General features: G+C 44.6%; 1 protein-coding gene across 12 annotated transcripts in view; it reads left to right on the plus strand.

The window, feature by feature from the left end:
* Window positions 1-21938, plus strand: part of GTDC1 (glycosyltransferase like domain containing 1) — a 471831-nt gene that overhangs the window by 266387 nt on the left and 183506 nt on the right. For 3 of the 12 annotated variants that reach the window (XR_012250687.1, XM_073647242.1, XM_073647241.1), the window contains one exon: window positions 6546-7663. The exons of 7 other annotated variants lie outside the window; for them this stretch is intronic. Coding sequence is in view for 4 of the 5 variants with exons in the window: in XM_073647241.1 (XP_073503342.1) it covers window positions 6546-6629 (84 nt within the window). In the remaining variant the exon portion in view is untranslated. Of the gene's footprint in view, window positions 1-6545; window positions 7664-21938 lie in introns of those variants that run through there. 2 more of the 12 variants (XM_073647236.1, XM_073647240.1) reach the window with 1 other exon arrangement.

A 21938-nucleotide genomic window follows, 5' to 3' on the forward strand; every position in this document is an offset into this window, starting at 1 on the left:
TTGGTCCCTTTAAAAACAGGGTATCACATGTTAAGGAGCTGAAACTCCTAAACCCTTCATCCAATTTTAATGTGGATACCCTCAAATGAAAGCTGAAAGTCTGAACTTCAACTGCATCTGAATTGTTTTGTTTAAAATTCATTGTGGTAATGTCTAGACCCAAAATTAGAAAAATGTTGTCTCTGTCCAAATATATATGAACCTAACTGTAAATATGTGGCCCCCAATTATTTCTTAAACGTGCCACCGTCAGTGGCCTTATAGGACATATGGACTGGTGGTGGCAACTGTGATGTTGCACCAGACCTGCAGCAGATGGGACAAGGTATGGGCTCTGGTCTGGACTGGTCATGAATTACCAACATGGCAACTGGACCAGGGCCATGCAAATCTTTGTGCTCAACTCTACCAGTAAGTAATAGTTATTTTATTTTATAACATTCACAACTCTTGGCCAAGCTTCTTTTTTTTTTTTAAAGTCCCAGAAAACCTCTTTATGATTTAGCGTCCCTTTAATCTGAATATGGTAGACTTGTCCATCGTCCTCCAGTATAGTGAAGACTTCCAAAGACGGAGAGATTTCCAGCAAGACTACGATTTTATGATTTAGTTTTTTTCTTTTTTCGGTCTCTCTTTGCGTCATTTCCTTGATCCTTTCTCGATAGAGAACTTTCAGATCAGACGACCATAGCTTGAGAAAAGCAGCAACACGAGAATTGCAGATTGTGCCTTGTCTCTGTCTGTCTGGAAATGAGGAGCACTCCTCAAGCTAATTAGGCCATGTTTGCATTGTGATATGATGAGCCACTTATCATATAGTCTCGTATCCATGTACAAATAATGTCTCCAGCCCGAAGGCACAAACATATCGGAGTCGTCTCCGCTACCAGCCGAGGCTGATTCTCATTGATGTGCTGCAAAACCGCACCGAGTCCTAATGATGCTTCCCAATCGCTCTGAAGACCGGACCATTGTCACTTAATGAAGACCAGCTTTCACATGCCGTAGCCGAGGCCTGTGAACTAGAATCAGCCGCGTCTCCATGTCTCACTTTAATATTTACCTTCACTGCTCTTCTCCTTCCTGTTTCCTTTTGAGATTTTTTTTTTTTCGTTTTTTTTTTATGTCTCTTTGTGGTTGCACATTTCACTCGCTTTCATTCTCTGGATGTTTTCTATAATTACCGATTCAGGTAAATCTCCCCTTTATTTGTTTAAAGGGGCAGTAAACTAAGCACTTGGGAAATGAATTGTAGTATTATGTGGAAACTGTATGGCAGTTATATGTGGGCTCTTAAAAGCCCCTTAGTGAAAATGGGGAGCGATGGGTCCGCAAGTTTGGAAGGGGATGGTGAGGTCCATAAGAGTGGAGGGGAGATGCTGGTGTCTGTCAGTGTGGAGGGGTCGCTGAGGGCTGCAAGTGTGGAGGGGGCACTGGTGTCCACAAATGTGGGTGTGCTGGGGGCTGCAAGTGTGGAGGGGGCGTTGTTTCCACAAGTGTGGTGGGTGTTGCTGGTGTCTGCAAGTGTGGTGGGGGGGTGCTGGTGTCTGCAAGTTTGGAAGGGATGTTGCTGGTGTCTGCAAGGGTGGTGGGGGTGCTAGGGGCTGCAAGTGTGAAGGGGGCGTTTTTTCCGCAAGTGTGGTGGGGGGTGCTGGGGTCTGCAAGTGTCGTGTGGATGCTGGAGTCTGCAAGTGTGTAGGGGGCGTTGTTTCCACAAGTGTGGTGGTGGGCGCTGGGGTCAGCAAGTGTGTAGGGGGCGTTGTTTCCACAAGTGTGGTGGGGGGCGCTGGGGTATACAATTGTGAAGGGGGTTGCTGGGATCTGCAAATGTGAAGAGGGCACTGCATCTCCTAGTGTGGATGGGGGGCTGGGTTCTGCATGTATGGAGGGGGACGCTGGGGCCCGCAAGTGTGGAAGGGGCAATCGGTTCTGCAAGTGTGGAAGAGGATGCTGGGGTCCGTAAGTATAGAGTGCTGGTGTCTGTAAGTGTGGAGGGGGCCTTATTTCCGCAAGTGTAGAGGGTGGTGCTAGGGTCCGCAGTTGTGAAGAGGGCACTGCGTCTACTAGTGTGTAGGGGGCGCTGGGTTCTTCAAGTATGGAGGAGGGATGCTGAGGTCCGCAAGTGTGAAGGGGGCACTGCATCTGCAAGTGTGGAGGGGGTACTAGGGTCCGCAATTGTGAAGAGGGCACTTGGTTCTTCAAGTGTAGCGGGGGGCACCGGGGTCCGCAAGTGTGGATTTGACTCAAGAGCCAGATTCCGCCCCACTTGCAACAGATGCTGGTTATGTTACACAGCTGGGATGTATCTTGAAAAGCAGCAACCAGAGCTCGTTCCGATCGCTGCTGTTTAATCTTTTTGATGCCGCAGTCAATCTCTGTTGGCCTGGATGTCAGTGAGCTACAGCGGCAGCCGGGGCCTTCTGAAGGGCTGAACTTCACTGGATTTACACTGTATAATGCAGCACTGCAGTATATCCAACAAGCGATCAAAACAACACAGGTTCACGTCCACTAAGGAGAATGAAAAAATATTCTAAAATAAAAATAAAAAGTTTTAAAAAATATTTTAAAAAACAAAACGGGTTATTTGAATTCATATATATATATATATACAGTGGGTACGGAAAGTATTCAGACCCCTTCAAATTTTTCACTTTGTTTCATTGATGCCATGTGGTAAATTCTAAAAAGTTCATTTTTTTTCTCATTAAAGTACACTCTGCACCCCATCTTGACTGAAAAAAAACAGAAATGTAGAAATTTTTGCAAATTTATTAAAAAAGAAAAACTGAAATATCACATGGTCATAAGTATTCAGACCCTTTGCTCAGTATTGAGTAGAAGCCCCCTTTTGAGCTAGTACAGCCATGAGTCTTCTTGGGAATGATGCAACAAGTTTTTCACACCTGGATTTGGGGATCCACTGCCATTCTTTCTTGCAGATCCTCTCCAGTTCCGTCAGGTTGGATGGTGAACGTTGGTGGACAGCCATTTTCAGGTCTCTCCAGAGATGCTCAATTGGGTTTAGGTCAGGGCTCTGGCTGGGCCAGTCAAGAATGTTCACATAGTTGTTCTGAAGCCACTCCTTTGTTTTTTTAGCTGTGTGCTTAGGGTCATTGTCTTGTTGGAAGGTGAATCTTCGGCCAAGTCTGAAGTCCAGAGCACTCTGGAAGAGGTTTTCATCCAGGATATCTCTGTACTTGGCCGCATTCATGTTTCCTTCAATTGCAACCAGTCGTCCTGTCCCTGCAGCTGAAAAACACCCCCATAGCATGATGCTGACACCACCATGTTTCACAGTTGGGATTGTATTGGGCAGGTGATGAGCAGTGCCTGGTTTTCTCCAAACATGCCGCTTAGAATTATCACCAAAAAGTTCTATCTTCGTCTCATCAGACCAGAGAATCTTATGTATCATAGTCTGGGAGTCCTTCATGTGTTTTTGAGCAAACTCTATGCGGGCTTTCATATGTCTTGCACTGAGGAGAGGCTTCCATCGGGCCACTCTGCCATCAAGGCCCGACTGGTGGAGGGCTGCAGTGATAGTTGACTTTGTGGAACTTTCTCCCATCTCCCTATTGCATCTCTGGAGCTCAGCCACAGTGATCTTGGGGTTCTTCTTTACCTCTCTCACCAAGGCTCTTGTCTCACGATTGCTCAGTTTGGCTGGACGACCAGGTCTAGGAAGACTTCTGGTGGTCCCAAACTTCTTACATTTAAGGATTATGGAGGCCACTGTGCTCTTATGAACCTTGAGTACTGCAGAAATTCTTTTGTAACCTTGGCCAGATCTGTGCCTTCCATAATTCTGTCCCTGAGATCCTTGGGCAGTTCTTTTGAGCTCATGATTCTCCTTTGGTCTGACATGCACGGTGAGCTGTGAGGTCTTATATAGACAGGTGTGTGCCTTTCCATATCAAGTCCTATCAGTTTAATTAAACATAGCTGGACTCCAATGAAGGAGTAGAACCATCTCAAGGAGAATAACAAGGAAATGGACAGCATGTGACTTAAATATGAGTATCTGAGCAAAGGGTCTGAATACTTATGTCCATGTGATATTTCAGTTTTTCTTTTTTAATAAATTTGCAAAAATTTCTACATTTCTGTTTTTTTTCAGTCAAGATGGGGTGCAGCGTGTACATTAATAAGAAAAAAAATTAACTTTTTAGAATTAACCAAATAGCTGCAATGAAACAAAGAGTGAAAAATTTAAAGGGGTCTGAATACTTTCCGTACCCACTGTATATTTTTTTTAGTTTTTTCCCATTAAAAATAAAGAATTGGAAAAAAACATATTTGATATCGCTGTGTCCTTTAAGTCAACTCGTAAAAAGAAAAAGAAGTCAAAAAGTCAGAATTAAGCTTTTTTCAGTTCCCACAACTCCCTAAAAATACAGTACAAGGCGATCAACAAGTCTTATGTACCCATAATTATGGTCAATGGTTCATATCTATACATTTATATTTTTTCCACTATCCAGAAATTTTTCTAATTTTCTATAGCAAATTTAATATGACAACACTTGAAGCCCAAAATAAATAAATAAATAATGTACCGATATACAGTACAGACCAAAAGTTTGGACACACCTTCTCATTTAAAGATTTTTCTGTATTTTCATGACTTTGAAAATTGTACATTCACACTGAAGGCATCAAAACTATGAATTAACACATGTGGAATTATATACTTAACAAAAAAGTGTGAAACAACTGAAAATATGTCTTATATTCTAGGTTCTTCAAAGTAGCCACCTTTTGCTTTGATGACTGCTTTGCACACTCTTGGCATTCTCTTGATGAGCTTCAAGAGGTAGTCACCGGAAATGGTCTTCCAACAATCTTGAAGGAGTCCCCAGAGATGCTTAGCACTTGTTGGCCCTTTTGCCTTCACTCTGCGGTCCAGCTCACCCCAAACCATCTCGATTGGGTTCAGGTCTGGTGACTGTTGAGGCCAGGTCATCTGACGTAGCACCCCATCACTCTCCTTCTTGGTCAAATAGCCCTTACACGGCCTGGAGGTGTGTTTGGGGTCATTGTCTTGTTGAAAAATAAATGATGGTCCAACTAAACGCAAACCGGATGGAATAGCATGCCGCTGCAAGATGCTGTGGTAGCCATGCTGGTTCAGTATGCCTTCAATTTTGAATAGATCCCCAACAGCGTCACCAGCAAAGCACCCCCACACCATCACACCTCCTCCTCCATGCTTCACGGTGGGAACCAGGCCTGTAGAGTCCATCCGTTCACCTTTTTCTGCTTCGCACAAAGACACGGTGGTTGGAGCCAAAGATCTCAAATTTGGACTCATCAGACCAAAGCACAGATTTCCACTGGTCTAATGTCCATTCCTTGTGTTCTTTAGCCCAAACAAGTCTCTTCTGCTTGTTGCCTGTCCTTAGCAGTGGTTTCCTAGCAGCTATTTTACCATGAAGGCCTGCTGCACAAAGTCTCCTCTTAACAGTTGTTGTAGAGATGTGTCTGCTGCTAGAACTCTGTGTGGCATTGACCTGGTCTCTAATCTGAATCTGAGCTGCTGTTAACCTGCGATTTCTGAGGCTGGTGACTCGGATAAACTTATCCTCAGAAGCAGAGGTGACTCTTGGTCTTCCTTTCCTGGGGCGGTCCTCATGTGAGCCAGTTTCTTTGTAGCTCTTGATGGTTTTTGCAACTGCACTTGGGGACACTTTCAAAGTTTGCCCAATTTTTTGGACTGACTGACTGACCTTCATTTCTTAAAGTAATGATGGCCACTCGTTTTTCTTTACTTAGCTGCTTTTTTCTTGCATAATACAAATTCTAACAGTCTATTCAGTAGGACTATCAGCTGTGTATCCACCAGACTTCTGCACAACACAACTGATGGTCCCAACCCCATTTATAAGGCAAGAAATCCCACTTATTAAACCTGACAGGGCACACCTGTGAAGTGAAAACCATTTACGGTGACTACCTCTTGAAGCTCATCAAGAGAATGCCAAGAGTGTGCAAAGCAGTCATCAAAGCAAAAGGTGGCTACTTTGAAGAACCCAGAATATAAGACATATTTTCAGTTGTTTCACACTTTTTTGTTAAGTATATAATTCCACATGTGTTAATTCATAGTTTTGATGCCTTCAGTGTGAATGTACAATTTTCATAGTCATGAAAATACAGAAAAATCTTAAAATGAGAAGGTGTGTCCAAACGTTTGGTCTGTACTGTATATATATGTGAATATATAATGAATATATAGATATGTCTTCAAGTTCTGGCTTATGTGATTTTCTGGATTATCCAATGCTGGATTAGTGGAATGTGATTGTATGTATTCTTGGATATTTTCCTGTTTTCCGTCTCTGTATATATACAATATATGCTGTTCACGGCTCTGGTGATACAACAATGTATTATTTATAGACGGAGAATGTAAATCTGCGCTATTGCAATATGGTCGTGTTTAGATATTGCTCATTTTTCAGGATGAAAGTCTCCCCGCCGCTCAACCACTTGTCACCGAACAGTTAATATCTTTCCTTTTCTTTTCCTCTCTCCCTCCGCAGGGTGAGACTGCTCCGTATTCCTGGGCGTCTCTGAGCGGTGAATTCAGGTCTCTCCTAACAGCAGAACGCAGAAACGATCCGTGACAGATGGGGCGAAGTCACAAACTCGCAGCCTTAGGCAGAATCAAGTCGAAACTTTCCAGAGTTTGCCCATATTTACCTGATCAGAGGGGAGAAAAACACTCCCAAAAAAACTCCCCAAAAAAACTCCAGAGGAAGCCGAGCCTGGCTCCTAATCACAGCCGACACAAAGCCATCTGTGTGGCCGCTACTACCACCACCATCATCATCCTCGCTCATCCGCACATTCCTCCAAACGTCAGGATGCTTGCACATGTCTTCCACTTCACATGCTGGAAAGAAATGATGAAAAAAATAAAAATAAAATCTCTGTGGCCTGTTGTATAACGGCCCTCATGTATCCCATATGTGGTGCCACATTGAATTTCCGGATAAATCTCTTTTTATCCTTTGTACTGGATGACATGGTGCCTGAATTCTTTCTTTTTTTTTTTTTTTTGCCGACTCGATGGCAGCCAAAGCTCCGGCTTCAAACATTCACACTTGGCTGGATTTCCACCTATGCTGCCAGGTTATCGTCGGAGCCTTATTGTGTCCTCAAAGGGCCACAGGGTCTAAAAGGAGGATCAGAGTGTGACTAGGCTAAATGGGGCAGCCATCCATGAATTGTTTCGTCATTTTTTTATTTTTTTTTTATTTTTTTGCAAATTAATGACTCCCCGGCACGGTGGTTTTTAAGTGAAGGTATTAATGAGAGGTCTGGCAGGTATTCCCAGGATTCTCCGAGTTACATTTGCATTTAATTAATCTTAAAGAAGGCTGCAAGATAAACAGCTGTAATTCATAGTAACAGGGGAAATCTGCCGCACAGTGCCATCTATCCGATAAACTCGCCGCCGCTCAGACACTTGTTTTTTTTTAGGAGTGAACAGATAAAAGGGGGGGACAGGCGACTTTACATCTATTTTTCTAACACTTTCCAGATAAGCAGAATCTTCAGATTATTATTTATCATCGCTGGATTTATTTATTTTTTTTATTACCGTAATGTTTTAAGACTCCAAACCCAATAAAGAGATTTATGCAAATGTTGACAGAACGGCTTTATTTGTTACATGTGTGCATCGAGACGAAGGGGCGACGACTGCAAAACCCAATATCTATACATGAAAAGATTGTCTTAATGCATCTGTATTGCTTTAATGCAATGGAAGAGTTTTGTTTTTGCAACTTTTTTTTCTATGCATATTATTTATTTATTTTACTCCCTTGTAGCTCTTTACAGACATTATCGTCGCTGTCCCCATTGGGGCTCACAATCTAAATTCCCTATCAGTATGTCTTTGGAGTGTGGGAGGAAACTGGAGAACCCAGAGGAAACAGGCAAAAAAATGGGGGAGAACATGCAAACTCCTTGCAGATGTTGTCCTTGGTGGGATTTGAACCCAGGACCCCAGCGCTGCAAAGGAACAGCAAAAATGTTTAATATTTGGTGCCACCTATTCCAGTCCTATGTACCAGCCACAAAGAGCATCTCTAGCTCTGGAGGATCTATCATGTGCATGCATTACATAGACTACCCATTGATTTTAAAATGAAACTGTGTAATACCTCATTTCCCCTTTAGGAGTGCTGCAGGGAAATAGAGCACTTAACTGCAGCCTTATCTTACAGATTTTGGCTGATTGCTAGACACACTGTGATCAGAGAACTCTTCAAAGAAAAATAATTAAAGTGAACAAACCGCTTTAACTGGGTTTTCTAAGTCAAGTTTATTAAAGGGTAAGTCTGATTGTAGCTGATTCATAAGGGGTGAAACGCTATGATGTTCACAGATCCTGAGATTGATTCTCTGAAATGCCATTCATTGTGGCACCCCTTTCTTAAGATCGTTGGGGGTCCCACAGTCGGACCTACAGGAATTAGCAAGCCATCACCTATCCTATGGATTGATGGAGGTCTATCTGCTGGGACTCCCATTGATCGTAAGAACGGGGTTCCCATGTGAATTGAGCGGGAATGAGCATGCTCAACCACTGCACCATTCACAAGCTCGCTGCCACTCCCATAGGTGAGAATGGAGCATGAGCAGCACAGCTCCATTAACTTGGGAATTTAGGACTCTGATTCTCCAAATCAGTAAGGGTACAAGGGATTGGACCCCCCAACAATCAACAGATCTGTTATCTATCCTTTGAGGGGAAATGAATAAGTGATAACTTCTAACATGGGTAGAACCCTTTAAGGATGTACCATCATTGGAGATTTCAATACTGTGAGTCCATAGTCGCCCTAGTATAGTGGCTCTATAAAACAGCGGTGCTCCTCACAACTCAGCTTTTTCAGTGGCCAAATGGCCAAGGATAGAATCCCTAGCTTCTTTTCACACTGCGTTGGTATTTAATTTGGCTGCGCCCTCCATACACCTCTAGAGGGAGCTAAAGAGTTTACTGAAGACAGATTTACTCCTCCTAGTGGTGGCTGATGACGTTTATATTTTGGTCTTTTTTATATTCAGAGAATTTAGAGCTCTGTCTTAGACAAATGGAGGATCAACCACCAGAAAAATATTTGACCTACACATGAGATGATATCCCGAGTAGGAGTAGTATATTTTTAAAGCTATAGCTCTTATGTATGTTTATTAGTAGCAGATGATACTCTCTTTTCCAGCGAACTGCAGCTGTGGTTTGGATTAAATTTACCACGAACGCAACAAATGGTGATGTTGTTGGATGCAAAGTAACCATTGACATCATTCATAAAACCACAAAATGAGTGATGTCATCAATGATGTCACAAAGAGCTTATATAATGGCTCCCAAAATATTATTCTTTACAGAACGGAGCAAGATGGAGTCTGGGCTGATTAAGTGTGAAGTATATGAATAGTTCAGGTATTAATAATTTTATGATATATGTGAATGTTTCTTTTAATATCACACATCACATGCTTCTCATTAATCACATCAACAGAGCCCTACGTCTATATATATATATATATATATATTTTTTTTTTTAGAAGGGTCTACTGACTATAATCTAGTTGCCTCAACGCTAGCGATCAGCTGTAGAGTTAGTGCGATTTGCTTTGCAGGACCTGTTTCAGGAGCCAGTATCTGTGGGAGCTGGATGGACGCCCTGACAACCTCCTCTTTCCTGCCTGCATCTGCCGCTCCTCTTTTCCAGGACCTGTTTCAGGGGCCAGTATCTGTGGGAGCTGGATGGACGCCCTGACAGCCTCCTCTTTCCTGCCTGCATCTGACGCTCCTCTTTTCCAGGACCTGTTTCAGGGGCCAGTATCTGTGGGAGCTGGATGGACGCCCTGACAGCCTCCTCTTTCCTGCCTGCATCCGCCGCTCCTCTTTTCCGGGACCTGTTTCAGGGGCCAGTATCTGTGGGAGCTGGATGAACCCCCTGACCGCCTCCTCTTTCCTGCCTGCATCCGCCGCTCCTCTTTTCCGGGACCTGTTTCAGGGGCCAGTATCTGTGGGAGCTGGATGGACGCCCTGACAGCCTCCTCTTTCCTGCCTGCATCTGCCGCTCCTCTTTTCCAGGACCTGTTTCAGGGGCCAGTATCTGTGGGAGCTGGATGGACGCCCTGACAACCTCCTCTTTCCTTCCTGCATCCGCCGCTCCTCTTTTCATTAGCCTGCCTGGTCCGACGTGACACCACAATGATGACATCACGCCACAATGATGACATCACGTCAGGTCAGCTTATCAAAAGCGGAGCCGTTGATGCCATCATCAGGTAAGAGGCGACTGTCACGACTCCTGTAAAGCAGCCACCGACTACTGATGTGGCCGATGGAATGTCTCCTGGTAAACTTTTTGGAGAAGCTGATAGCAAGTGTTCAATCTCTTTGCTGCACCACCAAACAAGAAATTAACAAATGTGGACACCTTTGAGTACGGTAATTTTTTTGTTTTTGTTTTTTTAAAACCAATGTGTTTTGGGATAAAAATAGTTTTTGACATTTGGTTTCATTAAAAAAAAATTTCATCGTTTGGATTCTACAAGCTGTTTCTTTTCCTGCACATCATAGGCTGCAGAATGAGTTAACTGAGAATCTATCAGTGAGCTCGTTCTTGTGGGAAGTTTGTAACTTTTTTTATGTGAATTTTTATGTAATGATTATCAAATGTATGATCCTTTGGGAGTTGAATTGCTTGGAACCTAATGTTTCTCACACATTAGACGGCTGCTGTTCGAACGATGGTTTGGACAACTCTCCCATACATTGGAGCGCTCTCTCTCCTTATTGCTTCTGTGCTGTCTATCAGAGGACCACAGCCAGACATGTCTTTAGATGCCTTATCTCTTAGTTGGACCTGGCAGATCCTTATCTCCCCTAATTTCATGTGTCAGTAGAACCCATTGATATCGGTGGAGGGTGGGGGGATCACCTGTCTTTTGTCTGTGTACGGGAACCTCCACTGATCCTGAGAATTAGAGTCCTAAATTCCTGTGTAAACGGAGCCCTTCTGCTCCATGCGCCTCTATGGGAGTTGTAGTGCGCCTGTGTGACTATGACTCCACTGTCCATGGTGCAGTGGTCGCATATGCTCATTACCATACCATTCACACGCGGGACGTTGAATCCCTGGGATTGATGGAGGGTCCCAGCAATCGGACCCCCACTGGTCATACAGTCATCACCTATTCTATTAGTAGGTCTGCTTAATTTTCACTTATGACCCCATTAAACCCAATTTTCAGCTTTCTACGGGATCCGCTACAAGTCACGTCGTCTTTTGTATCATGGGCGTCTCATTTTTATTTATTCCGAGCCACATGTATATAGTTCATGTAGAACTACAGATCCCCAGCATGCTACAGTATTTCACCCCTACTTTTTAGGGGCACCCTCAAACAGTGTTGTATACAGAAGTGAGGGATGTTGCGTGGTGCTGTGTACGATTTATGGGGGCCTCATTGTGACGCTGGTTCTGGTGCTCGGGAAGCGGTGCTGCCCGTCGTGCTGTCATCATCTCTGATAACATTCCCTTGGTTGGTTTCTGTTCTCTGGCTGCTGCTCGCAGTTGGCATTTGCCCCTGGAACGCTAGAGTCGTGGTACGAGGCCAGGAAAATGTGCGCTGCCATAACAGAGGAGTAGGGGGAAGCAGCGAGGAGGGTGGAGAGAGCAGATGATACATAACTAGTCGCTCTCAGATAGGCTCTAATGACGGGGAATGGGGTCAGCGCATTCTGTGCACATTAGCTAAACAAACAGAGGGACATGAGGGTATACGGACAGCTGACAACCTCCTGTCCTGGACTGCGCATTCGTAGTCCCATCATCTGCGTATCCCCTTACGTGTGTGCAGTCTGGATGGATACAGTTCACATACTAGCTTACTGTGTGAAACAATGTGTAATACTGTATCTACATGGCATATATTGTATACATGTGTCCTTTTTTCATAGACAACTGTGTAGTACTTCATTTACCCTTTGGGGTGCTGCAGAGAAACTGAATACTTGCTGCTGTCTTATTATTTTCTGTAATTTTCTGACCCTTCTGCTTCATTATAATCAATAGATGGATAGAAATACAAGAGATAAATAGATGTAAGATAGAAACTTGTGAGATGGTTGGATCGGTTTGATAGAGATACTGTAGCATCCCTGTCTGTGCTCGCTCCTTTTGTTCTGTCGCCACCTTTGTTGCAGACATTAAGAAACAATGCAGCAGTTCTGTTTAATATTCTGGGACTTGTGGTGCCGTCCAGATAGGTAGCTTGGGTTTAATTCCTGAACATGGTTTTCTCATTAACTCCCTTCTGTGAGACTTACATAAGAGCATTTATATTTACATTTATAACTTACATTTATAAGAGCTACACATCTTATAAAGCCATTGCTCCCTGTTTCCAGTTATAAGTTCTACTTACCCTGGTTCACTCCTGTTTCTCTGCTCATGCTCAGCTAGTTTTATTTCATGTTACTGACGCTGCTTCGTGCTTTAACTAGTCTACTGCCTGATAACTTTGTTGCTATATAGCCCGCTTCACCGCCCAGTAGCCACTCTGTTGACTCATCCCAGGGGTCCCTGCATAAGTCCAAATCTCTGTATAAGGCCACGGCCCCACTATCAATATTTGGTCAGTATTCAGTCAGTATTTTTTCTCAGGAGTGGGAGCCATGAATGGGCGAGTGCCATCTAATTCTTGGAGGCAAATCATGAATGCCTCGATTTTTTTTTTTTGGGACATGTGCACAGCCCTATAGAATAACATGGATATGAGTTCTGATTGTCAAAACGACGGATAGCACTCATCTGATTTAGACCATGGCCTCACTATCAGTATTTGGTCATTATTTTTTCCCAGGAGCGGTAGCCAAAACCAGAATTGGTGACTTGTTTCTTTTATACCTTCTCTCTGATTGTTCCTCACCTGGTTTTGGCTCCCACTCATGAGAAAAAATACTGACCAAATTCTGATAGCGGGGCTGTGGCCTAAGAGTTAAAGTGTGAAGGCCAGGGTTCCTCTTGGACATGCTAGATGGATTGGCTACAGCTAATCTGCTCCATGGAAGACCTATGAAATCCTGCCAGTTTTCCACTGATGATGCTCTCTGGCAATGTTACCAGCCAATAAAAATATGGATCGATTCTAAACAGTGATCATTCAAATTCAGATTCTGTCCCACTTGGTTCAGGATATTGCAGAACGGATTCAAAATATTGAAGCCACTTAGATCTTTTGCCTGAAATATTTAGAAATTTTGCTGATGTTATTCTGAATCTGAAAAATTACCCCCACACAGAGATTATGATTGTCCCTGTGACGACACAGCGTCATCTTGGCCTGGTGCGGGAGTGAATTATTGTTACTTTATTCAGTAGGTCATTGGACATGAGCCATTGTTTCATGTGAGCTTGTAAGTTGACTCTTGTTGTATGTTACTTTGTGGAATGCCTGCTTGTTACCTATTTTATTAGCCTTCTGCTGTTTACTAGTCTACACACCTTGAAGGACAAATATGCAGGTTAATTGAACAATCAAACAATGAGGGATTACCTCCCCTGCCTTCCCCCAATCCTGTGGGAGAATGCCCTGAATGAGAGCTGTGAAATACAAAAAGGGGGCTGCCTATATCTACAGAGAGACTCTACAGGATCAGCCCAAAGAACCATGGCTCCATCTGGTGGAATACAGATCTGCTCCACTGCACATCACTGAACTCACGAAGATGTTTGAAGAACCCAGGTTGGGACAATCTGGTCACCTTTCCACATACCTCACTGTGCTCAGTCAGCCTCCTAAGCTACCACCTTTCTGTGGCTTCCAAAAGTGGGGTGCTACTTGTTGGGGTAGTTGGCCCTGGAAGCCCTGAAGTCGCAGAAGTTCTAATCCCTGGCGGGCCAGCGGAAGGGTGAGACTCTGTCATTTGCACCATCTTGTGTACTTGCTAGGACTGTACCATACAGTCATATGAAAAAGTTTGGGCACCCCTATTAATCTTAAGCTTAATGTTTTATAAAAATTGGTGTTTTTGCAACAGCTATTTCAGTTTGATATATGTAATAACTGTTGGACACAGTAATGTTTCTGCCTTGAAATGAGGTTTATTGTGCTAACAGAAAATGTGCAATCTGCATTCAAACAAAATTTGACCGGTGCATAAGTATGGGCACCCTTATCATTTTCTTGTTTTAAATACTCCTGCCTACTTTTTACTGACTTACTAAAGCACTTTTTTTGGTTTTGTAACCTCATTGAGCTTTGAACTTTATAGCCAGGTGTATGCAATCATGAGAAAAGCTACTTAAAGTGGCCACTTGCAAGTTGTTCTCCTGTTTGAATCTCCTCTGAAGAGTGGCATCATGGGCTCCTCAAAACAACTGTCAAATGATCTGAAAACAAAGATTATTCAACATAGTTGTTCAGGGGAAGGATACAAAAAGCTGTCTCAGAGATTTAACCTGTCAGTTTCCACTGTGAGGAACATAGTAAGGAAATGGAAGAGCATAGGGACAGTTCTTGTTAAGGCCAGAAGTGTCAGGACAAGAAAAACATCAGAAAGGCAGAGAAGAAGAATGGTGAGATCAGTCAAGGACAATCCTCAGACCACCTCCAGAGAGCTGCAGCATCAACTTGCATCGGTCAACTATACAACGCACTTTGCACAAGGAGAAGCTGTATGGGAGAGTGATGCGAAAGAAGCCGTTTCTGGCAGTACGCACAAACAGAGTCGGCTGAGGTATGCAAAAGCACATTTGAAGAAGCCTATTTCTTTTTGGAAGAAGGTCCTGTGGACTGATGAAACCAAGATTGAGTTGTTTGGTCATACAAAAAGGCGTTATGCATGGTGGCAAAAAAACACAGCATTCCAAGAAAAACACTTGCTACCCACAGTAAAATTTGGTGGAGGTTCCATCATGCTTTGGGGCTGTGTGGTCAATGCCGGCACTGGGAATCTTGTTAAAGTTGAGGGACGCATGGATTCAACTCAGTATCAGCAGATTCTTGGCAATAGTGTTCAAGAATCAGTGATAAAGTTGAAGTTACGCAGTGGATGGATCTTTCAGCAATGATCCAAAACACCGCTCCAAATCTACTCAGGCATTCATGCAGAGGAACAATTACAATGTTCTGGAATGGCCATCCCAGTCCCCAGACCTGAATATCATTGAACATCTGTGGGATCATTTGAAGAGGCTGTCCATGCTCGGCGACCATCAAACTTAACTGAACTGGAATTGTTTTGTAAAGAGGAATGGTCAAAAATACCTTCATCCAGGATCCAGGAACTCATTAAAAGCTACAGGAAGCGACTAGAGGCTGTTATTTTTGCAAAAGGAGGATCTACTAAATATTAATGTCACTTTTCTGGTGAGGTGCCCATACTTATGCACCTGTCAAATTTTGTTTGAATGCAGATTGCACATTTTCTGTTAGTACAATAAACCTCATTTCAAGGCAGAAACATTACTGTATCCAACAGTTATTACATATATCAAACTGAAATAGCTGTTGCAAAAACACCAATTTTTATAAAACATTAAGCTTAAGATTAATAGGGGTGCCCAAACTTTTTCATATGACTGTATATTGTTGCCGGCTGGAGCTGGATGCACGCGCTATGGTCATGGAATCTGTCGTCTGGAGGAGCATGGACTTGTTACTACAGACTATACTGGTGGGAGATACAAAAGCTGTGGGCCAACCAAACGTTGGGAGACAGTGGGTATTGCCTGGTATGAGGGCAGTGGAACTACCGACCCCAAGTTGGGATCTTGTGGACTGAGGGCAATGCATTGTGGCCATCTACCCGGAGTTGCTGTAAGACCATGGAAGTAAGGAATAAAAAATAGTTGTATCAATAATCTGCTTAGGTGATTATTACAACCCAACCCACAACCTAAGATCCTCACAGTCCCATTGATCTGGAACGAAACTCCCACCTTCCCAAGGATAAAATCTATAATTTTTCTGGTCCATAATGTCAGACTATGAAAAATTATGTAACACAGCATGCAAAAAGGGTTCAACAGACCATCCACATCACCAGAAGGGGCAGGTTTTTTTTGTTGGTAAAAAAAGATGATCGTCTCAGACCATGTATTGACTACCGGGAACTCAACGAGATCACTAAAAAATCAGAATCTTCTGCCACTCATCCCTGATGTCTGTAACTAGCTGTTGGGAGCCCATTGGTTCACCAATCTTGATCTGAAGGGGCGTATAAAGTCCAGCTCACCATCATTAGATTCCATGTAGTTCAGAGCACAGAAGGCATCTTTGCCTAGACGTAGTCAATTCAATGCAAGAGTAGAGGAACCATCTTCATGAACTTACAAAATTTCTTAATTGGTGGATACTAATCAATTGTCCTTCAAAGTTTCCAAATGGATCTCTGTAAGGTCCATGCGATTAAGGATTGATTACGACCTAAATCCCTGAAAGCTTTTGAGTGCTTTTTTGGGTTCGCTAATTATTGTGGTTATATTTACTAATTTATTTTACAAAATTCCCAAAACACTGTTTTATATAAGAAGGGGGCTGATGTGGTTAATTGGAAACCACAGGCTGTCCATGCCTAAAACGTCGTTTTGTAGTAAAGGTAAACGCCTCAGAGGTTGGAGTTGGAGTGGTGTCACAAGGTACGCCTTACGCCATTTTTTCATGAAAGGTTTTATTTGCTAAGAGGAATTGTGATATCAGTAAACATGAATTGCTGGCAATCAAGAGGTCCTTTGAAGAATAACGCTGCTTCCTAGACGGTTCCAAGCATAAAGGCTCTTATCATGGACCTCAAAAATCGTATATCTCTCAAGTCAGCCAAGAGGCTAATCCCTAGACAAGCTATATATTCTTTATTCTTTTATAGGTTTGATATAGTGGTGACATTTAGACAGAGTACTAAATATCGTTAAAGCTGAAGCTCTTCCTTAGTTTTTGTCCATCTCTACCCGAGAGCTCTGAGCCAGTTCCCATTCTAGCTGAGGACATAGTTGTGTCTTCTGATTCCTTGAACCTTATGTTGGCGATCCATAGATCTCAAGAGCTTGTGCCTGACATTATACAACCCAAAAATTATTTATTTTAACCGTAGTTTTATCTGCCAGTCCTTCGGGATTAACAATATTATCCGACTATTAACCGAGAACTTTCGATAGCAAACAATTGTTCGGAATTGGAGGGAATATATTATGGCATGTGCCTGAGCCAAAGTGCCCCAAACCTTTCCTGTGACTTCTCCAGTCCTTGCATACTCCCAAGGGTTCTTGGAGTCGTCACACCAAGAACCTCATTACTGATCTGCCACCACTGAAGTGAAGTCTGATATCTGGGTGGTGATGGACAGGTTTAGCAAACCGTGTCATTTTGTTCCTCTATCTGGGTTACCGAACGCCCTAACCTTAAGCAAGTTATTCATTCATTCAAACAAATTATACATTTTCATGGGATTCTGGAAAATGTTGTTTCCTACCAGGACACTTTGTTTGTTTCCAAATTCTGGAGGGCATTCTGGTATAAGATCAATATTGAATTGTCCAGTTCCTTTTCATCTGCTGACCACTCAGAAACCAGTGGTTGACTGACTGTGCCAATCTGACTCTCGTGCAGTATCTTAGATTTTATGACTCTGATCATCAGTCTGACTGGGTGGAACATCTGCCTTTAGAGTTTACTATTCATAATCAATATCAAGAGTCCATTAAAGCCTCTTCATTATTCTGTAATCTTGGGTATCACCTTTGCTTTGGTTCTTTTTCGGCCTTTGTGTGGAAGCCCTTTTAAGTGCTGCAAGCCTTCCACTGATGGCGCTCTGTGATTGATACATAGTAGATACAGTAATGGATAACAGAGATAGATATAAGAGAGATACAACAAACAGATACAGTAATATATAGATGCAGTAGATGAGGACAAATAATCAGTACTGTAATCGTGTGCGTTGGGTATAATCTTCCAGCCCACCAATATGGTATTCCAAAATCCTCAGCTGCACTCGTAGAGATCTTTATACCTATGGGCCCATGTTCTGCCTCTTTTTGGTCCTCGATAGATATCAGACAGATACATAGCCATATTTTGAATGCACACATAATCTATAGGTGGCATGTGATAATAACCCTGTGTACTCTGTGTAGCTGCAGTCACCACATGCACGCGCTTGGTACGTAGGCTGAGCGAGGGTTTGTCTCAGCAGATGCAGGTTTATTATGTTCTCGTCTTCGGATCCAACGACCTTTTCTGCAATGTTCATGTTCTGCTCCAACTATCGCATAACCTTCGCCAAATAGCATCTTTTTTCATGTGTTATTTAGCTTCATTTATTGAAATATATGACCAGAACTGATACAAACAACACCCACACATATATACATACATATATATATATATATATATATATATATATATATATATATATATATATATATATATATATATATAGTGCCTACAAGTAGTATTCAACCCCCTGCAGATTTAGCTGGTTTGATAAGATGCAAATAAGTTAGAGCCTTCAAACTGCAAACGAGAGTAGGATTTATGAACAGAAGCATAAATCTTACAAACCAAAAAGTTATGTTGCTCAGTTGAATTTTATTAAATTTTAAACATAAAAGTGTGGGTCAATTATTATACAACCTGTAACGGGTCTGGGAGGCGGAACCTCTGGGCTACTATACAAGGGAGCGGTCCTTGTAAGGGAGCGGGTGGCGACCAGGCAGGCAGTCACAGCAGGTGACCGGGACAGTCTCTGGGTGTACGGGCAGGAGGTCACGGCAAGTGATCAGGGCAGTCTCTGGAAGAACGGGCTGGAGGTCACGGCAAGTGACCGGGGCAGTCTCTGGAAGAACGGGCTGGAGGTCACGGCAAGTGACCGGGGCAGTCTCTAGGTAAGGGGTAGGTACGACCTGTGATGGCTGAACCTCCAGGTAGGCTAGCAAGGCAGATGGAGGATGTGTGCTCCCAGGTGAGCAAGCGAGAGTCTCTGGAATAGCAGGTGGTCACAGCACGTGACGGCGGAGCCTCCAGGTAGGCAAGCAGGCAGGTAGCGGAGAAGCGCTCCCAGGTGAGCGGGCAAGAGTCTGGAATAGCTGGTGGTCACAGCACGTGACAGCGGAGCCTCCGGGCAGGCAAGCAGGCAGGTAGCGGAGAAGCGCTCCCAGGTGAGCGGGCAAGCTGGTCCATAGACAGACTGACCGGAGTTGTAAGGCAGACCATCGGACCTCAGGCAAGCAGGCAGGTAACAGGAAATCAGGCAGGATTAGGACAGCAAGCTGGCAGGAATCTGGCAGGTAACTGGCAACGGGACCTGAGGGCTGAAGCAGAGTAGAACGGTGCAACAACATTGCTCGGGCACCTCCATTTTGGAGGAGGTGCCTTATATATGGTAAAGTCCTCCGGCCATTGGCCGGGGACTCCTTAGGACGGCGCGCGCGGCCCCTTTAAGAGGGAGGGAGGGCGCGCGCGCGCGCCCTAAGCACAGTGGCCGGGAAGGAGCGCGCGCTGCCAGCAGAGCGGGAGAGGGACGCCGGGCACGGAGCAGAGCGGTGAGGGGAACAGCGTCCCTGCCTAGCAGAGGGCAGGGACGCCGGCACTACAGTACCCCCCCCTTTAGGCCCCCCCTTTTTTAGGCCAGATAGAAATTTAGCTAGGATGAGAGGGGCATGGATGTTCTCCCGGGGCTCCCACGTTCTCTCCTCAGGACCAAACCCCTTCCAATCTACCAGAAAAAAGGTCTTTCCTCTTACCCTTTTGGTGGAAAGAATGTTCTCTACCTCAAACTCGTCCTCAGCAGAAACCGGAGCAGGAGGCGTACCTGTAGACTTGGAAAAAGAGTTAAGCACCACGGGTTTGAGGAGAGATACATGGAAGGAGTTAGGGATCCGTAAGTTGGCCGGGAGTTTCAATTTATAGGCCACCGGGTTGATCTGACTGATGACCTCCAGAGGACCGATGAACCGAGGCCCTAACTTGTAAGAAGGTATCTTGAGTCGAACATATTTAGATGAGAGCCAGACTTTATCTCCTGGACGAAATTGTGGAGGATCCAGGCGTTTTTTGTCAGCGTGTCTTTTCATACGCTCGGATGACAGAAGGAGTGCGGACCGGGTACTCTCCCATATGGAGGAAAATTTGCTAACGAGAGATTCCGCAGCCGGGTTGTCCACAGAGGTGGAGACAGGAAAAGGAATCCGAGGATGCTGACCAAAGACTACAAAAAACGGGGATTTGGAGGAGGATTCGCTCTCGTGATTATTATAAGAGAACTCGGCCCATGGTAGGAGATCCACCCAGTCAGAATGGTGGGCATTAACGAAGTGCCAGAGGTAACTGGTCAGGTTCTGATTGATCCGCTCCACTTGACCATTGGACTGTGGGTGGTAAGCGGAAGAGAAGTCCAGGGTGACGTCTAGCAGTTTACAAGTGGCTCTCCAGAAACGTGAGGTGAACTGTACCCCACGATCCGACACGATGTGGAGGGGCAGGCCATGAAGACGGAAGATGTGGCGGATAAAGTCTTTAGCCAGCTCGGGTGCAGACGGAAGGCCTGGCAGAGGAATAAAGTGAGCCATCTTGGAAAAGCGGTCAGCGACCACCCAAATGACCGTACAACCGGCAGAGACGGGGAGATCAGTTATAAAGTCCGTTGCTATATGCTGCCAGGGGGCAGCAGGTACAGGAAGCGGAAGGAGGCGTCCGGCTGGCAGATGTCTCGGGACTTTGTTGCGGGCGCAGGACACACAGGCAGAAACAAAGTCTATTATGTCCTTGTGCAGGGTAGGCCACCAATAGTGCCGGGCAATAAGCTGGAGGGTCTTTTTCTGACCGGCGTGGCCAGCTAGTTTAGACGAATGGCCCCAGTGTAGGATCTTCTCCCGATCAGGTACTGAAACAAACGTCTTACCGGGAGGGAGACGATTTAGACTCACGGGAGCCACCTGCATTACTCTGGCGGGATCGATGATATGTTTAGGTTCTTCCTCGAGATCGGACACCAGAAAGGATCGGGACAAGGCGTCTGCTTTGACGTTTTTGTCAGCCGGGCGAAAATGAAGAACAAAATCAAAGCGAGCAAAAAACAAGGACCACCGGGCTTGGCGCGGGTTAAGTCTCTGGGCATGCTGGAGGTAAGCCAAGTTCTTGTGGTCAGTGTAAATTATTACCGGATGAAGAGCCCCCTCGAGTAGGTAACGCCACTCCTCCAACGCCAGCTTGATGGCCAATAACTCTCGGTCTCCTATGGAATAGTTGCGCTCAGAAGAGGAGAAGAGTTTGGAGAAGAAGCCACAAGTTACCATTCTCCCGGAAGATGATTTTTGAGTAAGTACCGCTCCGGCTCCAGAGGAGGAGGCGTCAACTTCCAGGAAGAACTGCTTGTTGCCGTCCGGGCGATGCAGCACCGGGGCGGAAGAGAAGGCCTGTTTTAGGGAAAGAAAGGCCTCCTCTGCTTCGGGCGGCCACTCTTTGGGATTAGTACCCTTACGGGTGAGCGCGGAAATTGGGGCAGTCCGGGAAGAGAAGTGCGGGATGAAGAGGCGGTAATAGTTGGCGAAGCCCAGGAACCGTTGAATAGCCTTCAACCCCTCTGGTCGGGGCCATTTCTCGATGGCAGACAGTTTCTCAGGATCCATTTGTAGGCCGGTCTGAGAGATAATGTAGCCCGGAAACGGAAGCGAGGTCTGCTCAAAGAGGCACTTCTCATATTTAGCGTAGAGATGGTTCTGCTTGAGCCTGAGCAGGACCTGACGAACATCCCTCCGGTGAGTCTGGAGATCCGGAGAGAAGACCAAGATGTCGTCCAGGTACACCACTACTCAGGAGTAGAGAAGGTCCCGGAAGATGTCATTGACCAACTCTTGAAAGACGGCAGGAGCGTTACAGAGACCAAAGGGCATTACCAG

The sequence above is a fragment of the Phyllobates terribilis genome, unplaced genomic scaffold (assembly GCF_046119375.1).
Source record: "Phyllobates terribilis strain yellow unplaced genomic scaffold, ASM4611937v1 Scaffold_9__5_contigs__length_417890890, whole genome shotgun sequence".
Classification (NCBI taxonomy): Eukaryota; Metazoa; Chordata; class Amphibia; order Anura; family Dendrobatidae; genus Phyllobates; species Phyllobates terribilis.